The sequence below is a fragment of the Phaethon aethereus genome (assembly GCF_964289735.1).
Source record: "Phaethon aethereus genome assembly, chromosome: 2".
Taxonomy (NCBI): domain Eukaryota; kingdom Metazoa; phylum Chordata; class Aves; order Phaethontiformes; family Phaethontidae; genus Phaethon; species Phaethon aethereus.
In genome coordinates this window covers 86,153,951-86,175,895 of record NC_138582.1, presented here as the reverse complement: position 1 = coordinate 86,175,895, position 21,945 = coordinate 86,153,951, and the positions used below count along the sequence as shown (strand labels likewise).

At 38.6% G+C, this 21,945-nt stretch overlaps 1 protein-coding gene across 2 annotated transcripts in view; it reads left to right on the top strand.

Moving 5' to 3' along the window:
* Positions 1–493: 493 nt before the first annotated feature.
* Positions 494–21,945, top strand: part of CDH18 (cadherin 18) — a gene marked incomplete at both ends in the record, with an annotated part of 181,198 nt that continues 159,746 nt past the window's right edge. For both annotated transcript variants that reach the window (XM_081996613.1, XM_081996612.1), the window contains one exon: positions 494–721. In XM_081996613.1, coding sequence (XP_081852739.1) covers positions 494–721 — 228 coding nt within the window. The remainder of the gene's footprint in view (positions 722–21,945) is intronic.

Here is a 21,945-nt window from a genome sequence, read left to right as displayed (position 1 = left end):
CATCCAGTTTTTAATAATGTGAATGTTTTCATAGCTTGGAAGAGCCATGCTAATTCTTAAGGTATTTCAATAAAAACAATCTGAAAACACTTCTACAGGAAGAATTTAAAAGAAATTTTAGTTACAGAAGGAGTCTTTGAGAGACTGGTTAGTACAGCTGTAAGCGTAATCTAAGGTCAGAAACCTGAAAATTGCTGGTTTTAGTGATGAGTAAGTGGCTTTCTTTTCTTTCCCTATTAGATAGAAAATGGTCGGCTGTGGAACTCTATTGTGAAGACCTCAGAAGAAATATCAATATTTCCAGTCAGCTTTTCATAATGTAAATCTAATTTGAGCTTTCCCAAATGGGCAGCTAAATCATGAACAAGCAGAAAAACCCATTTTGGACTGTGTTTCTGAACCAGGCTTCACCTTCTGTCTCGGGAACTTATTAAAGGATTACAGCTGAAAAATACAAGAGAAAGAAAACCTTGAACAGGAAGCTTATCCTACAATGAGAATTACACGTACATCTTGTATCTGCCCAGTCCTAGTTTGTCTCTGTTTTGTGCAGAGGTGTTATGGAGCTGCTCACCATGGCTCCATCAAGGTGACTAGAAATCAAACCAAACACGTAGAAGGCGAAACAGAAGTGCATCATCGCCCCAAGCGTGGATGGGTGTGGAATCAGTTCTTTGTTTTAGAAGAACACATGGGACCAGATCCTCAGTATGTAGGAAAGGTAAGGTTGTTGTCTTCTTTTTGGTTTTGGTTTTGTTTTTCCCAGCCCTTGAAATGTGGCATTGATAGAGGAAAACCAGGTCCTTTTTTAAAGGAGGACACCTCTTGGATTGCTACATACATGCACAGTGAACTTGCAGTTGTCTATGAATACTTTCTGTTCTTATTATAAAGAAAAAGATAAATAAAAGTAAATAGGGTGAAGATATTAAAATATGATAAAATAGCGTTTCATCTGAGCTCAGCTAAACACAGAGTGAGTGCAGCTGATCCTCTTACATCAGGTTCTAGAACCCCAAATGCATGGGGCTTAAATATGTCACTGCTTCCAGACTATTTCAGAAAAAGATTCAGTTTTACTTTGGGGAATATTATAAATACGGTCTAGGCTCCATAGTGTCTTCAGTGCACTCTGAGGGTATCATAAATCCTCTGTGATTTTCCTCATTAAAAGGGTCAGGAGGTATGTAACTTGTTACAGTTCTCAGAAGCCTGTGAGAACAAGAAGCCCTGCATTTGTTTTGTCATATATAGTGAGCTTCACGCATAAAGTTCATGCTGATGCAGTTGTAGGCTGGCCAGCTCATGTTTGGTTTATCATGTGTAATGTCTGTATAGCTTGGGATTTAAATTTGCATTAAAATAACACAAAACTGTATATATAGCTTTATTGCAAGATGTATGACAGATGGAGCTTTTCTCCCCCTGAATACTGTCTTTCATCGTTATGATAGATTTTTTTTTATTACATAATCTAGATGAATCTTAATTTCCTTAATGAAAATGGAGGAAGATGTTGAATATGAGAGGTGAAGAAAAATGGTTGATGGGGATGAGGGCATGGAAAAGGAATTACTTCATTTTAGTTTGCCTTCAAGTTGGGAATCCTGAAAATCGTATCTTAGAGTACGAAAAATACAAGGAAACCGGTAGCTTCTGAAATCACAGATGTCTGGTAGCAAGAGCTTTCAAATTTGAACAGTATCATCTTGAACTAAAAATAGCAAGTAGAGCATCTGTATTTAAGATACTGCTAACACAAAGACCAAAAAAAAATTATTTAGTTATGCCAACCTTAGTAAATACCAAGTATTTCAGCATACTGAAAATCATTGAGATTTGTGCAGGAAATGTGAACTGGGGAAGGACCTTCCTAAATGGAGATAGTGGATTGCATTGAAAAAGCAGTTTTTAAAACAGGCAAGGGGATGAGTAGATATGCTTCCAAACCCATCTTAGACTGATCAACATTTTCATGAATGATTTTGGAATAGAAGAAACATTTTAGAAACATGTTGCTGATGCAAAGCCATGCAGGAGAATCAAAACATTGACTGGAAAGAGCTAGATAGTATGAATAAGATCTGCATATCGAGATACAGAGTAAACCTCAGGACCACAATGTGATAAGGCTCTTACAGAACAAGAACATGAATTTCTGTTATACACTACTGGTTTGTCAGGTGTAAGTGACAGAGGAAGACAAAGATCTGGTCACCAGATCAGTTATTCCTTGACTGTCACACCTTGAGGAAGGTAAATATGATACTAAGCTGCAAAAGCTGAGATAATCAAAACAGAGATAAAGTGGTATTGAAGCTGTTGTGAAAAATACTTTTAATCTGTTTACTGCTGTGAGTACTTTTGGCCAAGAGAAATGAATTTATATATGAAGCTATACAGAGAAAATTGAATACTATGGTGGGGGTGGCGGTGGAGAGTGAAATATGTTTGTTTAATTACTCCCACAAATAATAGTAGAGAGCATGTATTATTCTATAAGTACACTTCACGAGGAAACCACAAGGGAAAGAGAAGAGCTATTTAAGTTGATTCAGCTTTTACTTGAAAAAATGAGTGTTTGGTGGCCATGAGTTAATTTAGAATGGAAATAAGAAAATAAGTGAGATTCTGAAAGAGTCTACTAATAGGAAGAGTGGAAGCAAAAATCGGAAGGGGTTTCAAAGTAAAGCCTGTTTGTCTTAATGAAAGCATTTATAGACATGATTGCATGCAAGAAGGGAGGCTTGGATTCAGTGAGCTAAAGGATGGTCCCTTTCAATTTTATGTTCCTGTGATAGTATTATATATTTTCTTTCATCCTCTGACCACTTTAGTGATGCTACATTTACGGAGATCAACGAATAGGATTTCTTTTACTCCTTCACGGTCAGGATGTGACTACATGACTTGTTTGAGGATGTTTCTTCCTCTGTACTTACCAATTTTTCTCCCTTTTCTCTCAAAGAATTCCCTGTGGTGTTCATAATTTTCTACTCTGAGTACTTCACAACATTACGAAGCTCATCTTTTCAGAAGCTTTGTGAGACTTAGAAGCGTCTGTACAATATTTTCCATTCGTTGTGATGGTTCTGATGATCTGATTTACTGCAAAGATCAATCATATTAACTCAGGCATATATTTTTAATTCAGAAAAAAGGAAAGCCTGGCTGAGACTGACATAATCTTAGTAATTAGCAAAATTTCAGTAGTGGTCATTGTGCATGAGTTCCTTTTCGTTTTGAAAAACAGATGTTTTACTGATGTTGCATTTAATTGTACACACCTCATCAAGATCTCATTCTACATGCATTTAATTTGACAAGAGGATTTCATGCAAAGCCCCCCAGTTTATGAAGGAAGGTGATCTGAGCAGTGGCCTTTAATTCCAGGCTTCTGTTCAGTGGCAGCACGCTATCAATTCTGTCAGTTATTAATTCTGTAGACTACTCTGCTTCACTGGTGAGAGTTTTGTCATTTGAGGTCTGTCCTTTCACATTTTTCACACCCAACTTGCGAGTAACATCACAGAAAGCAGAGTCATTATGTACAAGGCTGTTATAATGATTACAGTCATTGTCATGGAAATGTACAGTGAGGACAAGAATAGGGTAGGCCTGCAATGAAAATGGTAAGTTTTCTCATTCTTATCCTGAAATGACTGTCAAGAGGATGGATTAATTTACTGCCATCATCTGTTATACAACAAGTGTTACGACAACAAGTCGTCACTATATTTTAATATCAAGCATATCCCCATTCTTCAGTCGTTACCTCTTTTCTCTAAAAAAATGTCATTTGGAGACTGGAAACCTGTATAAATTCAATCCATATCAGCTACACTCAGAAGTTTTTTATAGGATTATGGCAAAACACAGGTCCTAGAATAATGAGGTTATGGTAGAAATTAGGAATGATCCTTTTGTAGATGGTAAGTATTTTCTGTGGTTCTGGGATTATTGAACTGTTTCCCTGCTGTTGCACTTGGGGTAAGTCTTCAATGTTTCAGGGTATGTTTTCCTGAACAAACAACTGCAGAAATAGTTTTGCATTTAAAAAGGTATCTTTAAAGAATTTAAAATCACAGTGACTTCTTTTTCTAAAATGATGAATTATTTGGCGAAGGTTTCTTGAAAACTTCCCAAGGATCAATAGTATCTAACAAAGTTAGTTGTGACAGACTGCTCATCCGTGGGTGCAAGTATGTGTGTCTGTGTGCATGCAATGGAGAAACTGTGGAAATTTGATTAAGCGGGAACAAATGTCCTTGTCTCAAATAAGCAGCTTGAATCCACGGAACTGAGCTTCCAGCTGCATGAGACTTCTTGTCTTTTGCATCTCTCTAACGAAAACATAGCTGTGAGCACTGAAAGGGGCAGGGCTAGTGAAGGCACCATGGCCTGGCGAGCAGCTGGGTAGCGACGGCACCAGCTCAGAGGAGTGAGGATTCTCCGAAGGAGATCTAGAAAAACTTGTGCTGTAGGGCTGCAAGCTTTAACATTTCTCATTTGCCATGACTGGTAGAGTTTGCATTTCTCTCGCATTTTCTGCATGCTTCCAAATTAGGTAATTCACGTGACAGGATATGGAAAACAAATAACAAAGAAAGAATTTTAGGAAAGAAGAGAAACAGAGTACATGTTTCAGTCCGTAACATTCTTCATTTTGAACCTTCACACCTCTTTGTCTCCAGAAGGGCTGCTCCTTCTGATATTTCTTAAAAGTCAGTTGCACTGGGAGCGGGTCGTAACTACACATTCACTGTCCTTTTTACTTTGAAGAGAGAAGTAAATGTGCAGTGGTAAAGGGAAGATCAGTGTTGAGGTTGAGTTATGCTATTAGAGGGAATAGCAGAGGAATATGATGAACAAGACTGACACTGGGTTTCTCTGTGGACCCTTTGGATCTCTGAAATACTGAACGTATACCTCTTAATCCACTTCAGATGTTCTCTGAAGGGGAAATAGGAATGGCTTTTCAGGTGTTCAACTCGTGTGTTGGTTTTCAACTGCATTTTTCTTCCCAAATTTGGCAGGTGAGGGGGGCGAAAATTTACTTAGTTCTTATGTTTTTACCTGTAATTCAAAAACACTTTCAGATTTGTGTTGATGGGGAGATAAGGAAGTATGGAACAGTTGTAAAAGAGTGTGAATGCAGGAAAGGGAAGAGGAAGGTAACAGCTTTTAAAATGTCCTGAAATGATTGCACTGAAAGTTAGATAGGAAGGAAACCCCAGGTGTTATATTGGATTTTCAAGGTAGTAAATCTATTAGTTATTTTACTCTTGAAAACAGAAATACAGCATAACAGACCTGTCATTCAAAATTCTTTTTCAAGCTAATACCATGACATGTCGTTGCAGTAAATTAGTTCTAATACAGGAGAGTGAATCTGATCTTCCCTGATCATGTAAATACAATTTCATATCTCAGATTTAATGACGGTAAGGGGAAAATATGTGTACTTTAGAATAAGTGCTAAGGAAGAAACAAAAGTGGAATTTTACAATTAAAATGCTTTTATTCAATGTTAGAGGTTTACATAAAATAAAGCATATCAGATGTTTCAGCATTTTAAACATAAGCAAATAGCTCCAGTATTTATTCTGATAAAAAAGTGTTTTTCTTTTATGATAACGAAAATGAAAAGGAAAGTGTAGATGTTGTAACGATTTCATACATGCCTCGTTAGCCATTTTCATGCCTTTGTAAAAAGGCATGCAAATGGCATAATCAGCATCTAGAATAACGTGCATCTAATTTTCTACCTTTTTATGTTGATAGTTTCACAAATAATGTATTTAGATAAAATCATTTTCTTCTAGAGCTAGCAAAATGTGGTAGCAATAACAACCTAAATATGCAAGCCCAGATTTTTCTGTTCTTTTAGGACTTTGGCTGCTTTAAAATTTTATACTAAAATAGACCTATGTAGAAAATAAAGTAAAAAGAAAAGCAGAGGGATTTTTGCTCAGCAAGCTTTAAAATCACGTATTTCCTGTGTCTAGTGTGAGAGAGATTAACTTTTTTATTCTTCCAGGGCTCTTAGAAAGGCCGAAGAGCAATGCTGAATGAATACACTTAAAATTTGAGCAAAGATTTTAGCTTCACAATTTTTCGTTCAATTTAAGGCTGAGAAGTCTCCAGCTTTTTCCAAAGTACCTCTCAGCAAATCTGTGAAAGTTTGAGATGGTAGATGTTTGCACTGATAAAGTAGAGGTTTGTATTTTTAATAGATCTCTTAATTTAAAAAAATCTTCCCTGTTACAGTTTCTCCATAGGTCACTAACCTCAGATTTTATAGAACTTTCTATTTACTTCAGTCTTTATGGTTTTCTGCTCTCTGATTACTCAAAATTATCTTCGTTCCTGTTACAGCATTTTCATTGCATTTGGTCACTAACCTCAGATTTTACAGTACTTTTTATCTCTTTTGATCTCTATGCTATTCTGCACTCTAATTACTCAGGTCCTAATTCTTGTCACCCTTACTGTTGCTAAATAACATTTTAATTCAGTGCCGTTGAAGTTGATGGAAAGCCGACACTGATCATATAGGGCAATGCCTATTTCTTTGTTCTTCTGTCTGTCTCCCACTGTTGCACAGGGAGCAGTCTTACCAAGAAACAGAGGAAATGTGCCCTCTCCATCTTAACTGCTGTCATCAAATCTGAGGTCGGTATTGTGCAACATTACATGATCCTATATCACGTTAGCCATCTTCTTTACTTCTAATTCAAGACTGTTGCCAACCCAAAAGCTTTTCAAAATAAAAATGCATACGTGTACTTGCTTTTTTTTGAGTTGTTGGCACAGATAGCCTCCTTTGCCACCTCTGTGCTGATAGTAACCCTACCTTTATTCAACAACTGTTATTCGGTTTCATTTTTTGTGAGGCTGAGGGCATGTTACTCAAATTCTACAAGTCATAGAACGCTGTGGACCTTTAGGTTTTATTTATTATTTTTAAAGTGGAGAATCTCTAGACATTCAAAGGTTATTTGAGGGAAAATTAAACACAAGGGAAGAGAGTGCTTTCATCAGCCTGATCAATCTGACTTTCCTCCAGCATGTTCAGCCATATCTGAGGTTTCCTGAAGCTTAGTACTTGCATTGCAGTCCTTTGACAGAAAATGGCTATGTATAGACTGACAAGGGCATTTTGGCTTGACAGACCAACCAAAAAAAAAGAAAAGCATGAACACATTGAAGTTCAGTCCTAGTCCAAAGACATGGAATAAAGTGTTTACCTGGTTTAACTTCATTTAAGTCAATGTGGAATTGCACCAGGAAAACAAGTTGGTCTTTTTATGTCAAAACAGCAACATTGAATCTCATACGTCAAAGTAATAACTGTTTTTGTGAGGAAGGTTTATACAATCTGTCACTTCTGTATTGCAAAACATCAGTTTTCTATGTGGAGACTGTTATTTCAATTAATGGCTCAAAATAATTTTGTCAAGGTGATACAATCTTCCCCAAGATCCTTATGGACTGAAGAAGTCTGTATAAAACCCGACCTCTTTTTTTTTTTTTATTCTTTACTTCTTACCCTTTCATGATTTTCATACACCAGCAGCTGAAGTTCTGTGGCTTTTACATGTTCTTTATACCGAATGACAGCATTGATGAACCCAACACCTTTTAGGTGGAACTGCCATTTCTCACTTAAACATTTTAGCAGTAACTTTTTGTGGGGAAAGCCAGCCTTGTTCCTACCTAAGCTATTTAAATGTTTCATTTATTAAATGCCATTGGCTTTAAAAACTAGAGAAGAAACTGGACATTGCTGAAGTTGTCTGTTGTTTTTAGGGTGGGTGCTCCTTTATAGGATAGTATTTTTTGTTGTTGTTGACCAACTGCAAACTACACTTTTGCATAACAAACAGGATTTTTTTGTCTAGAAAGTCAATGAAAACCATACGAAAAGCTATGCCACTGGCAAAGTTAAAATCACCTAACTTAGTGGTGTTCAGGAATACTGGGCTTATATTTTAAATGTCTACACTTTTTGTTAATTGACTGAAATCTTCAAGGGAAGAGAACTGAAAGAATCTTATTGATTTGATATGTCTATTTAAAATGGCTATGCTAATCTTTACCTCTGATAATACTGGTTCTTGATACAGAGCCTCAGTGTTGTTAATTATTATACTGACATTCTGTAACATTTCAAGAATTTCTACAGATTACCAAGTGCTTTCTTCACATTAGGTTTTTGAAATGTCAAAAGTTAGGAAATACCTGCAGTGTGGACAGTTTTAATATTGTAGCACACACAGACTTTGTGTATGTCAAAAACCATGGAAGGATACAGGTATGGGGTAGTATGAGTTTAAATTCACTTTATGAAGAAATTAATCCATTACAGCTGCAGTGTATGCTAGAGATTTTTGACAGACCCCTTTTGCTTTTAAAATGAGATAACAGTGTTAAATGCAGTCAAAGGAAGATGCATCAGAAGATGAAGTAATTGAGTTTGTATCTGAAGTGAATACTAGATAGATATTTTAATTTGTGCTTCTGTACAATAGGCTAACTTGCAACATGTACGATGTAAAGTATCTAGTACTTGTTTGTATTAAAGAATTAATGAATGTTTGAAAGCATGAAGTACCACGATCACTCAAAACCACAGGTATGTGTAGTGGGGTCACTGGTGAACCTCAGTGAAGTCTTCACCTGCTGTTGTTTGGTTTCCCTTGCAAGTTTTCTGTCTTCAGTCATGTGTTGTTTCCTTCAGTCAGAACACTGACAGTGAGGTAGATTCATCTAGCCTGGTTTGGGGTTTTTTTCCACATTGCTGATAGGTCATGATGATCCCCTGTGACTCTGAAGCTTCTGTCAGATTTGGCTGGTATTGTCCAAGGCTCCAAAAACCAGAGGCCCCAGGGGCACCAACACAGGGGTGTGTGCACAAACGCACATATTGATACACACGCAGAGGCTTGACTACACAGGCCTTGGTTCTAGTACAGTTCATGTTTCCCTCGAGAGCTGTGGTTTGGTGTCAAACTCAGAGTTAGTTTATTGATTCCCCCAGTTGAGTGACTGCCATGAGGTTTTTTGGAAGTTGGACATTTTATTGGTTTATGACTACTTTTCCTGGCTGTCATAGCGACTTTTACAAAACGTATCGAGTTGTGGATCTTTCCTGGAGCTGTTTTGAAGTGAGGGCAGCTTCTATCATGGAGAGGCTCCTTCCAGTTCATGGAAAATAAATGACCAAGGGCTTACTCTCTGTGCAGTCTTAAATGGAATTTGACTAACTGTTAAGATGTGTTCTCATCGCCCTACTATGAATCATGTTGTGTACGGCAGGAAGGTAATTGCCTCAGGGGGCTGATGCCCAGGTGCCGGCAGCCGCGGCTGCCCTGTGCCGGACGCGGCCGGTCCCAGCCGGCTCCGGCGGCTCCAGCGCAGGGCCCAGCTGAGCGGGGAAAGGGCGGGCGCCGCGGGGAAAGCCTGGGGCAGAAAGGGCACAACGCTGCCCGGCAGCCAGGGCTGAGGGAAAGGCTGTGAGAAACAGCCCCGCCAGCCCCGAGGGGAGAGCGGGAGGAGGGCAGGGGCTGCTCCGGGCGCCCCGGCAGAGACGCCCCCGCGGCCCCGGGAGAGGCCCCGGCGCGGCGGGCGTTTCCCGGCAGCCCCTGGGAAGGGCCCACGCTGGAGCAGGGGAAGGCGTGAGGGGGAAGGGGTGGCCGAGAGGGGCTGCTACGGGGTGACTGGAGCCCCCCATTCTCCATCGCCCTAGGCTGCCCAGGAGGTAGAGGAGTCTGGACCGAAGGTGAGCCTGGGGAGTAGGAGGATGTGGCGAGAAGGTGTTTAATTCTTTGTCTTTTTTTTTTTTTTTCCTCACCATCCAACTCTATTTTAATTGGCAACAAATTAAATTTATTTTCCTTATGTCGAATCTGTTTTGCCTATTATGGTAATTGATCAGTGACCTCCCTGTCTTTATCTTGACCCATGAACATTATTAATCTAATTTTCTCCCCCAGCCCTTTGGAGGAGGGGGTGTGAGTGAGCAGCTGGTTGGGCATTCAGCAGCCAGGCAAGGTTGACCCACCATGAAGTTAGTGTGGTACAACTTGCCTTCTTTGTAACTGCATCTTTAACTTACACCATACTCTGCTTGCATAGCTTCTGTCAATCAGTATATCAACATTACGTAAAATGCCAAAATATTAGTTTCTGTATTTAAAAAAAAAAAAAAAAACAAAAACACACAGAAGAGGTGGTGCATCAATTACATCCATAAGATCACAGAATCACAGAATCGTTAAGGTTGGAAAAGACCTTTAAGATCATCAAGTCCAACCTCAACCCAGCACCACCGTGCCCCCTAAACCATGTCCCGAAGTGCCATGTCTACATGCTTTTTGAACACTTCGAGCGATGGTGACGCCACCACCTCCCTGGGCAGCCTGTTCCAATGCTTGACCACTTTCTCCGTAAAGAAGTTTTTCCTAATATCTAGTCTAAACCTCCCCTGGTTCAGCTTGAGGCCATTTCCTCTCGTCCTATCACTAGTTACTTGGGAGAAGAGACCAACACCCACCTCACAACAACCCCCTTTCAGGTACTTGTAGGGAGCGATAAGGTCTTCCCTCAGCCTCTTCTTCTCCAGACTGAACAATCCCAGTTCCCTCAGCTGCTCCTCAGAAGACTTGTGCTCCAGACCCCTCACCAGCTTCATTGCCCTTCTCAGGACACATGCCAGCACCTCAGCATCCTTCTTGTAGTGAGGGGCCCAAAACTGAACACAGGATTCAAGGTGTGGCCTCACCAGTGCTGAGTACAGGGGCACAATCACTTCCCACCTCCTGCTGGCCACACTATTTCTGATACAGGCCAGGATGCTGTTGGCCTTCTTGGCCACCTGGGCACACTGCCGGCTCATGTTTACCCACGTGTCAGCCAGCACCCCCAGGTCCCTTTCTGCTGGGCAGCTCTCCAGTCACTCCTCCCCAAGCCTGTAGCATTGCACAGGGTTGTTGTGACCCAAGTGCAGGACCCGGCACTTGACCTTATTAAACCTCATACAGTTGGCCTTGGACCATTGATCCAGCCTGTCCAGATCCCTCCGCAGAGCCCTCCTACCCTCCAGCAGATCAACACTCCCGCCCAGCTTGGTGACATCTGCAAACTTACGGAGGGAGCACTCGATTCCCTCATCCAGATGATCACTAAAGACACTGAACAATAGCCCCAGAACCGAGCCCTGGGGAACACCACTTGTGACAGGCCACCAACTGGATTTAACTCCATTCACCACAACTGTGAGCTTGGCCATCCAGCCAGTTCTCTACCCAGCAGAGAATGCACCTGTCCAAGCCACGAGCCTCCACTTTCACCAGGAGAATGCTGTGGGAGATACTGTCAAAGGCTTTACTAAAGTCCAGGTGGACAACATCCACAGCCTTTCCTTCATCCACTAGGCAGGTCACCTGGTCATAGAAGGAGATCAGGTTGGTCAAGCAGGACCTGCCTTTCATGAACCCATGCTGGCTGGGCCTGATCCCTTGGTTGTCCTGCACATGCCCTTTGAGCACTCTCAAGATGAACCTTTCCAAAATCTTCCCCGGTACGGAGGTCAGGCTGACAGGCCTGTAGTTCCCGGGATCCTCCTTCCAGCCTTTCTTGTAGGTGGGTGTCACATTGGCAAGCCTCCAGTCTTCTGGGACCTGTTAACCAGGACTGCTGATAAATGATGGAGAGTGGCTTGGCAAGCTCCTCCACCAGCTCCCTCAGTACTCTCGGATGGATCCCATGTGGCCCCATAGACTTGTGGGTGTCCAGGTGGCTTAACAGGTCCTTAAGTGCTTCCTTATGGATTATGGGGAGTTTATTCTGCTCTCCATCCCTGTCTTCCAGCTCAGGGGTCTGAATACCCTGTGGATACTTGGTCTGGCTATTAAAGGCTGAGGCAAAGGAGGCATTAAGTACCTCAGCCTTTTCCTCATCCTTGGTGGCAATGTTCCCACCCGTATCCCGTAACAGATGGAGATTTGCCTTGGCTCTCTTTTGGTTTTTAATATATTTGTAAAAAAAAAAAAAAAAAAAAAGATGTGGCAATGAGGTAATAAAGATAGTTCTGCATCCTTTTATATTTATCTTGAACTTGGTAAGTTCATTTTTAAGGATATTTACTAGCTAATCTTAAATCAATAGCTGAGGAAGCTGAAGATATGGTCACAAACTCAAGTGTGAATTAGCATGTGAATTACTTCTCAAGTATATTCTCAACCTTATTTAAAGGGAGATGCTCATTCATTTTTGTTGCCTGTGTAACTTTTCGTGCCCACATGCCTTGTTGTCTTTTTAAAGATGCTGCTGTATCATTTGGCTATTCAGTGTATTTTGTCAACTCATTCCAGACGTGTTTATAAAAAGAAATGTTGGCTGGACTTTTACTTAACTTGTTTATACAAGGACACTTCCACTGAATGATTGAAATTTTAGAGTAAATAATCTTATTTACTGTATATTAAGCTAAAAAGATTTTAAAAATTGCAGGAACGTGATAATTAGGCAAATAGAATGCATATCACCACAGGTTTGGGTTTTTTTTTTCATCTAGAAGGATGTGACAAGTGAAACCATGCAGAACATGTTTTAGCAGGAAGTTACCTTTTTCTAAGGTGAAGATGGCTGTAAAAGAATAGGGATTTCAGGTCTAGCAGCTTATAAATTCAGCTCAAAATGCCTGAAAAAAAAGTGAGTATGAGACTGAAATATTCCTAGACTCATAGTGGAGTTTGCAGAAGGTTATTTGCATCGTGTATTCTGTACAGTACTAAAGGTAATGACTCATATTGGTTGATTTTTAAGGTATTGCCTTCTCAGCAATTGCTTCTTTGCCTTATTGGGTACTTTGCCTATATGTTATCTTTCGCTTGTTGTATCAAACTTATGTGTAATGCTCAAATTGTATTTCTTTGTGTTCTAGAACACATGCACATTTTTTTAATTACAGCAAGAATTTGTCAGACAATAGGAAGTAAAGCAGGAGATTTAAGGTTTAAATTTTAAAATTCTCCATTTTTTCTCATTATAATACACCTACACAGTATATGAAACTAAAATCACAGTGGTGAATTTTCAGATTAATCACCTTTCTAAATATTTAATTTCTAGAGTATATAGGGTTTTTTTCTAATTGTGGTGGAAAACAGCAGCCTGTAAAAACATGAAAGCACTATTTCAGATTTTCTTCATATATTTTTCTATCTGGGTTATCTCTGGTTGGTTCTTGACAAGCAGTTAGTTTTCATTTAAATAGTCATTCATACAAGTGTATTAGCTGCAACTTAAACAACATATTTTAAACAACAATGAAAATAACACAGATGCCTTTGTTTGTTTGGAAAGAAAGTGCAGAGGTGATACCTGCATTTAGATTATGCTCAGGGACTTACAGCCAAGAACCTGAGCAGAGGTAAAGCTGTGTGTCTAGGGTTAGAACAGAATACCTTTAAAGTTGTCTTTGTATTCCTATGATACTGGGTCCATTTGCTAAAGAGTCTATTCCCTCCAGAATTTAGATGAGGTTTTGTAAAAGGTTGCCTGTAGGGAGCTGTTCAAGATAGGAGCATTGCAAAGATGTCTCTCTGCAGAAAGGAATTACTAAAGGACTTGGGGAATAAGGTCACCGGAAGAGCTTGTTCTAAGTTTATTACTCAAGAGATGTCATGTAGCTGTCCTGTATGTTGAACATTTGTATCAAATCTTTATTTTTCCTCTTAGAAGAGTTTGAAATTTTCCGTTAGGTTACAAAAACAAAAAGCTCAATCATCAGTGATAATAGTTTGTATTCACAAATTTACATTTGGGATTTACTTGGATTTAGTGTATAATTAATTTGTATAGCATGGGGTATTGGTGTGTCCTTGTCTGTTTTGTTGACAGGTATGTGTAACCTTAACTCTTGTCAGAATGTATTTGTTTGGTTATCTTGCAGTAAATTAGCATACTTGATACTTAAGGTATCAGTATAAATAATACAGCTTTTCAAATTCTTGTATAAAAAACATACCAATAATTACAGTTCTATTGAAGAGATTTTTTCAAATTAATCAAAGGACCTACTTGAGCCATTCTTGTGATAATGTGTTGATAATAAAAGAGGTGCTATGCACAAAAAAAATGCATCCTTTAAATTAGGAAAGCCTGTTTAGGAATAGGTTTCTGTATAAGTTTACAAAACAAATAGAAATGCTTATAATTAATATAAATATAGTCTCTTTTGGAATGCATGGTCCATTTTTATTTTTAATAAGATTTTAATATATTTGTATTGCTATCTTTATTTTACTACTTAATTACAAACTTTGAATTGTAAAATTCAGTAATGTCCTAATGAGGTATAATTTTTGGATCTGGTAAAGTATTATAGAGGCAATGTTTACCCACCCTTGATATATGAATACTTTCTATCTGAAAGCCTTGGGTTGAATCATTACAACATAACCATTTCAACAAATCAAAGAGCATCTGTATGGATGTTTTGGATGTAATATTAAAACTACAAGAACATCGTCATTACACTGCTGACCGGAATGACAAACTTGCTGATGATGTGTTGAGGGTGTTCAGATAGCTTCTAAAGCAGGAAAAATGTAACAGTAATGGGAGACTTCACTTACTCCTTGGAAGGCAGGATAAATTTTACATTGAGGTTGAACCCTAGTATCAAAAGGCTCTAGCCATAATAAATGACTGCTTCATAAATCATCTAGACATCAAATCTCCAAAAGACCTAAAGCTAAACTTGGTCTTAAGTAATGCTTAAAGCAAATGCAAAGCACCTGCCAGAAAGACATGAAGGGCTAAAGGAAGTTGGAATGACTAAACGGCACAGTAGGGAGGGCAAATAAAGGCAGAGTCTTTTAAAAAGTGTGGTTGTTTCCAAATGAGAGAAGTAGAAGGGACTGAGAAATATTACATGTTAATTGTAAAGCACAGTTACACATCAAAAAAAGTTTGAGGAAAAATTTGCAATTAAAAAAAAGAAAATTATTCTTCAGAAACACCAGGATGAGGAAGCCTACCAGAAACTGTTGTGCCAAAAGACAGTTGGGGCATAAAAAGCACAAAGAGAGCAAAACCAGGCTGTTGCAGAAAAGCTAAAAGATTTTTTTTTAAAAAATCTCCTTACGATGGGAGACCTTGGGGAGCACAGCACAGTCATTTTATGAGGAATGTGTCAAAGGAAGAGTCTCAAACTGAGGCACTGTGGAAGAGGCTATGGTGTTCAATCAATAATTGAACAGTAATTATTCACATGTACCTGGTGCAGTAATCCAAGAAGAAATACCTAACCCAGTAACTTTGGTATATTATTACTCATCTAAAACTACTTTGGTATCTGAGGACCAAACTGTGCAGTGATGTCAGTGTAAGAAACAGAGAAACAAACAAAAAACCCCTCAAAACCCCCCAAAAACTGGCAAGTGGGGAAAATGAATGCCACTTAGCATTTAAAACTATTTGTGGAAAGCAAGGTAAATAGTCAGGTGACAAATGTAATTAATTGTACTAAGATACTGAGAAGAAAAAATGGGAAAGTCCAATCGTAAAAAAATGCAGCAGAAGGATCTTTTGCGACTGAGTGAAATTCAATACAGGTAAAGGTAGAATGGGGCACATGAGCAGCAGCTGAGTTGAGCAGTTTTAACTGAGCTGACAGTTACCACTCATTAAGAAGACTGTAAGGTTACATTAGCTCTTAGATAAGCCTCCATCAGCTAAGTGCTTAGAAACAATCCAATGAACAACTTAAATGTTAGAAATTGTTAGGAAGGGAAAAAAAAAAACACCACCAGATATCTTCCTGTATAAATCCACAGTGCACTTGTGCCTCAAACACCAAGCATACTTCTGATTTTCTTACTCTTTTCCCCAGTCTTGCAAAAGAAACATTTCTGAGAAGGGCTACAAGGCTTATCTAATGTATAGAACAGTTTCTGTATGAGGATTTCTAATTAGACCATCAAACAGTCATCTTCATTTGAGAAACTCCACATTTTCAATTAACAACTTCAATTCTGGAATTACAATGTTTATTTATAGCTATTGTCTTTCTTACTTTCATGGAAGTAGTATGATGAATACCAGAGTAGGGGAGGGGTCTTCTGACTGAAAAAAAGTGAAGTGGGTTGGATAATGGCCTAGACAGTCATGAGTAGTGTGAGGAATGCGAATCAGGAATGGTTTCTCACTTTCCTTTCCTTCCCTCCTACAAGCAGTAGGATCATAAAAAAAAAAACCAAACAAACCACAAAAAAACCACCAGTATGACAGACTAAAAATAAAGAAAACAATGCAGTTTTTCACCTATGAAATTGATAAAACTGCCTAATATAGGTTGCGTTGGTGTTTAATGCTACATCATGTTCCTAATTAGTCTCAATAATGAATTGAGATAATTCAGCAGGCACATTGAGATTAAGAGCAAGCCACAGTTTGACAGAAAATCCATGCATTTGAGAAGTCAGAGCTGCATGTTTGTAAATATAGATAGCTGAGCTTCAGCTCAAATAAATGTTAACAAAAATCACTTTTACCTATCACACACCTATATCAAAAGGATTTGTTGTTATATTAAATACTATTCCAAGGTTGATTGTGTCAGAGGTTATTACTGATGAACTCAGCATTTCCAGTCCATCCTCCCTTAAGTAACCTTTCCTCTACATGTCTGTAATAGCATGAACAAATCTTGTTTTACATTTTATTTGGAGGAAGTAGTTTCTCCATTTTTCCTCTATAGTGTATGAAATCATTGTGACATGTTTCTTTCAGAGCACAAGGAATACATTCGTTATAGGTACTTTTCATACTTAAAGCAAACTGACAATTTACAGTGCCTCATTAAAGGTTTGCTTTCATTAAAATCATTAATCATAAGGATCATGTGAAATCAGAATGTAGATTCCAGGTAAAAGCTGAAATATATGCATAGTAGTATTGCTTATAGAATTATCTACACTTTGTGGGGAAGAAAACCCAACCCAAACCAAAAAAAAACATGTCTTACAAGTGGCTATTGATGCTCAGTGACTCCTGTGTAGTGCACTGTTTGGGAACTGAATCAACTTGTTGGCTTGTTTGATTTGTTTCTTTCCAGTTTTGACTTCAGGTAGTAGATATTTAGTACTTCTGGAAAGTCGGATCCCACTGAGTAGCCTCCATATAGGAACCCCAAACCAGCAATACCCAGAGCTCTCTTCCTCACATATCGTCATTTAAGTGTTGCCAAATGTGAAAATTCTGTAATTGCTCTTAGTTGTGGCCACTTCCTTACTAATATAACTATTAACCTTTGAACTATATTGAACTATATAGTCTTTCATCTCGAAGTATACTGTCTTTCGTCTATTATGTGTCATTTTCACCTTGGTGAATTCACTGCAGAAGGCAGTTGTTTTTAGTAAAGAGACATTTCTGTGTCCCTCAAATATAATGACTTCTCTGGCCACACTATGGTTGTAGATAGTTATTACAGTCATTAGTAGTAACAGAAAGCATGCACATCACCTAATTAGGCAGCATATACAAAGCTACTTGAATGGAAATCAAAACGTTAGAGTAATGTTCAGAGTTCCTGGTTCTTTCACAAAAGAGATGTACTATTAAGTGGCAATACACAATGCTGGTATTAATACACAGTAACCTTACTATGGCTACTTTTTCTTTTGATCTACTTAGGTGTAGCTTTTGGAGAAGAAACGTGGTCTTACTATGTATTGTATACATAATCTGAAAAAATGGGACCAACGAGGTCCTACAGTAATGTAAATAATCCTTGTCTCTGAAGCTGCTATTTCAGCAGAACGCAAGTAGTTCACAAGGCTTGTACTGACCACTTACTTACACAGTAAACAGACATTCTGCTCCATGTCTCAGAAGTATTCTAACCTATATGATATTAGCATTTATTTCTGTTGATTTTATTTTCTATGGGAGAACAATGTTTTCCTCTGGCAGCCTTTTGTAGCAAACCATAACAAAAAAATCCCTAGGTGGAAATGTGATACAAGTATCAAACCACACAGCAACCCTAGGAAGAATGTAAAAGTTTCCCTTCTGCCTCAGTAGTTACTGAGTAGTAAGATACTTTTGTAACTTAAGGTTTCTTCAAAATTGTTAGAACGATTTCTGATCTCTAAAATCAATATTCTTCCCCCCCCTCCAAAAACCTGAGAATTTAAAACTCACTGCTATTCTGGAGCTGTCTTCATCAATGTAATCCCCTAAGTACATCTGTATGTGCAATATTGGTTCATTAAACTGGAAACATCTAAATGACAATACTCTTCCTCCAGGAAAAATTGTCTGCAACGTTTCAGTCTAGTGAATACAAAGTAAGTGCAGAAAAGGAATCTTCTCAGTGTGTCAGTTTACAGGCAAGAGAGCAAGAGTGCTCCAGTTTGTCAGCCCTTCTGATTTACCTTGAATAATCTTCATTTGAAAACCTCCTCATTTCTTACGATATTCCCTTCTGCTGAGTTGTTTCCAGTCAATAGTTACTGTGATTTGTAACACCTGCCTCTCTCCTCCATCAGCAGTGCTATGAAGGAAGTGGAGACAAACTTTTTAAAATCTGTTGAGATTCTGCAGAAATTTTTTCTCCTCACTCTTCATTGTTCAGCTGGATTCCCTTCACTTGTTGAAACTTCTAGGATTGCTGTTCCCAGTTTCCAGCAATTTGTGTATTTGGTACTTCTAATCTCTCTTTGGGTTGTTGTACCTGTGACTTTAAAAGATCACCTTGCTCTGACCTCGTGTGGATCCTTTGGAGGCTAAAAGATGATTCAGTTTTCGTATTACCCCAGCTCCATGTGGCAGCTGATGAAAGATAGTAATGTGTGAATAGAATAGTGTATGTATGTGGGCACTAGAAGCTGAGTGAAAGCTACTTGATGATGCACTTTTCTTCAAACCTTTCTCACTCTGAAACATACTAAATAGGAAGATAATACATGTTTCAAGACTACATATTGCATTAATATATTACAGCTACATGAACTGCTAATGGGAAGCAAGATGGAATGTGAATGATTTTGGTTTGTATTGCCTACAACCTAGGGTCCAAAGATTCTTGAGAGATATTAGTTAATTCACCTTCACAGCATGCTTCTGAAACTTAGTTTTATGAAGAGTTCAACTGAGGCACTGGGAAGTAAACTGAGTTCCCAAAGATCACATAACAAGAAGTCCACTCTTCCCATTACAGCATTTATTAATTAAAAAAAAACAAACCAAAACAACAACAACAACAACAAACCCCAAGTAATTAATTTCTAAGTTTATTTCTCAATTTTGATTCAGCTGAGTTGCATCTTTCCAGTCCTCTTGCTCTAACATATACCCCCTGAGTACACATGGAGTGGCAGTCAGTTTTCCTGGCTTTTGGCACCACAGCAGGCAAATACTTCTTAAGTCAGACAGGTGCAGACTTGTTACCAGTATCTACTCAAATATGACTGAAGGCATAATCCAAGAACACAAAACAAGGGAATTAACAAGCAGTGTTGTACTCTGAAATGTTCATCACTCCACTGAAGCTTATAATTAACAGATAGCCATGCAGCGTAAGAGAGGGCTCTGCACCTACCATTTCCTTGTTTTCTTCTTCAGTGTGCAGATATTGTGCAGAGACAAATCTGTGTCTCTGCTGTCTTGATTTAGCAGAACATAAGCACTAAATTGTTGGAGATCTGCAGCCTACTAGACAGTGGTGTAGCATCTTCTATGATAATTAATAACATCTAATATCATATTAACATATTAAAGAGTTTAATGTGGTTATACTGAGTTTCTGAACAGCTCTAGCAAACCACGCTAATGTGACAATAATCTGAATTTCACAAACTGGCTTCTCATGTAAATGGCAAATCATTGTATTTGTTCTGTAAATTGTATTTGAAGATCTTGCTACATCTGCAGAGAATCAAGGAGAATTGTATATAACATAATCGTATGTTGAGGTCTGTGTTCTAGTTGCTGTTTATTTCATGCACCCTCTGAAGAGTTTCTGACAAAAAAACAGTTACAAGTTTAGGCTGTGAAGCTCTCCCAGAGGGGAGATCATGAATGGGCTTCATATAGTAAGGTGTTTTGGGAAGCATATGTGGTTATAAGATGACACACAAAGAACTTGGTTTCTCTTCTGTTTAGTCATTGGAAAAATATCGTGTGTGGAGTGAAAGTGTATGGGAAATACAGAACACAGGTTACAGTAGCAAGAGAAAGGGCAGGTTTTGAAAGAACTTACCCAGTTGGCCACTATGCAGTGTCTGTACAGATTAATCTCAGATCAACCAGAGTTCAGGCATAAAATGACTTGTTTGGTCACCCTTCAGGATACTTCATCACTTTTTGAAAGCCTTCTGATTTGGGTCAGCTTTTTCAGTTCTGTCCCTCTTGCAAGAATATACATATTTTTAGGCTTTCACATTATGAGACATGCCTGAATTTTGAAACAAATTAAGAACTCACCTAAGAGAATAAAATGGATGACTTGTCATTGACGGCTGTACAGAACAGCTTTTTGTAATTCCTGTGAAGCTCCCATATGTGCAAATCACTAAGATTTGCCTGGATTTTTTTTTTTTCTTGTTGCCTTTCAAGTTAAAACAAAGCAGTTGCAAATTTGAAATGTTAGATTTAGTTCTGAAAAAAATGAAATTAAACTACAGAAGCTTTGGGCTTCATCAGAATCAGAATTCCTACTTGCTGGGAATTTTGCAGAACCCTGACTGACATCAGATATGTTCCTGAGCATTGCAGCAATGTTTTATGCTTTTTATTAAGACAAGCAGAAGCTAAATTTATAATTGACTTTTGTTTGATAGGTTTTTGTTATGTGGAGGCAGCAGGACCTGGATGGGGTAATGGCTAAAAGAATCTGTATTATTCATCCATTGGCTATTTCAAAGAGTGTAGAGGGACAATTCTTAATCATTCTGCAGAGCAAAGGACACACTGAGAAGCTATGTGGCTGGATTAATCATGCATGTGAGATGTACAACAAATACAACTTGAATAATTAATTGATTAGTTAATTAAGCATCATGTTTGTTGATTAGGTGAGTTGTCAGTGTCTTGATTTATGGCCTTTAATAGTGAGTTTCCTGACAAGGAGGGAAATTGAGCACCAAAGACATTTGTTTGTATATATGTATGAACCTCCAGATGAAAGAGAAGAAATGATTCCCAGTTACAACTCAAAATGTAACTGTATGATAGGAAAATAAAATGTGCATAGTAGGAGAAGAGTGTTTCTTTTCCTTCTTAAACTAATTAGAAATGTGCAGCAAGATGACCAGTGTTACATTTTTTATGTATTTCACTGTTCCTTTTTATTTCCTGTTTTGTCAAAGACATCAAGAATATTTTTACAGGTCGGATTCTTACAGGGTATTTTTTACATTGGACCTGAATATTATCTTCTGTAGAGCTACTTTGTTCTGTGTGTTAATGTCTTTAAATTTGGGCTGCTTACTAACTATTTTTTTTCCTGTTTGGGATGCTCCGCCTTGAGGAATAGGATAGTGTTCTGAGAGCAGGGTGGCAGCAGGGGGAAACAGCACCTGGAGTTATGAGGTGGAACAGCAGAGAGCACTGCTGAAGGGTGCTCCCTTCACTGACAACAGTGATTTTTTTTGCCTGCTTCTGAATACTTTTAGGTCTCAGTCTCCTGTGAGGAGCAGTGCAAGTAGTGCATTCTCTCATAGCTCAGGATAGCAAGAAGGACCATGCATGGAGCAGTGGTGAGTCATCAGCCAAAACAGGGAGAAAGGACGAGGCACAAGTATGCGCATGAGAACTTGATGAGATTGGCATTGACAGCCAGAGCTGGAAACATGAGGACTGTGAAAGGAGCGTAAAGCTTAAGATCAGTTTTGGATTCACCATTTGTTTGCTGTTAAATTACCAGCT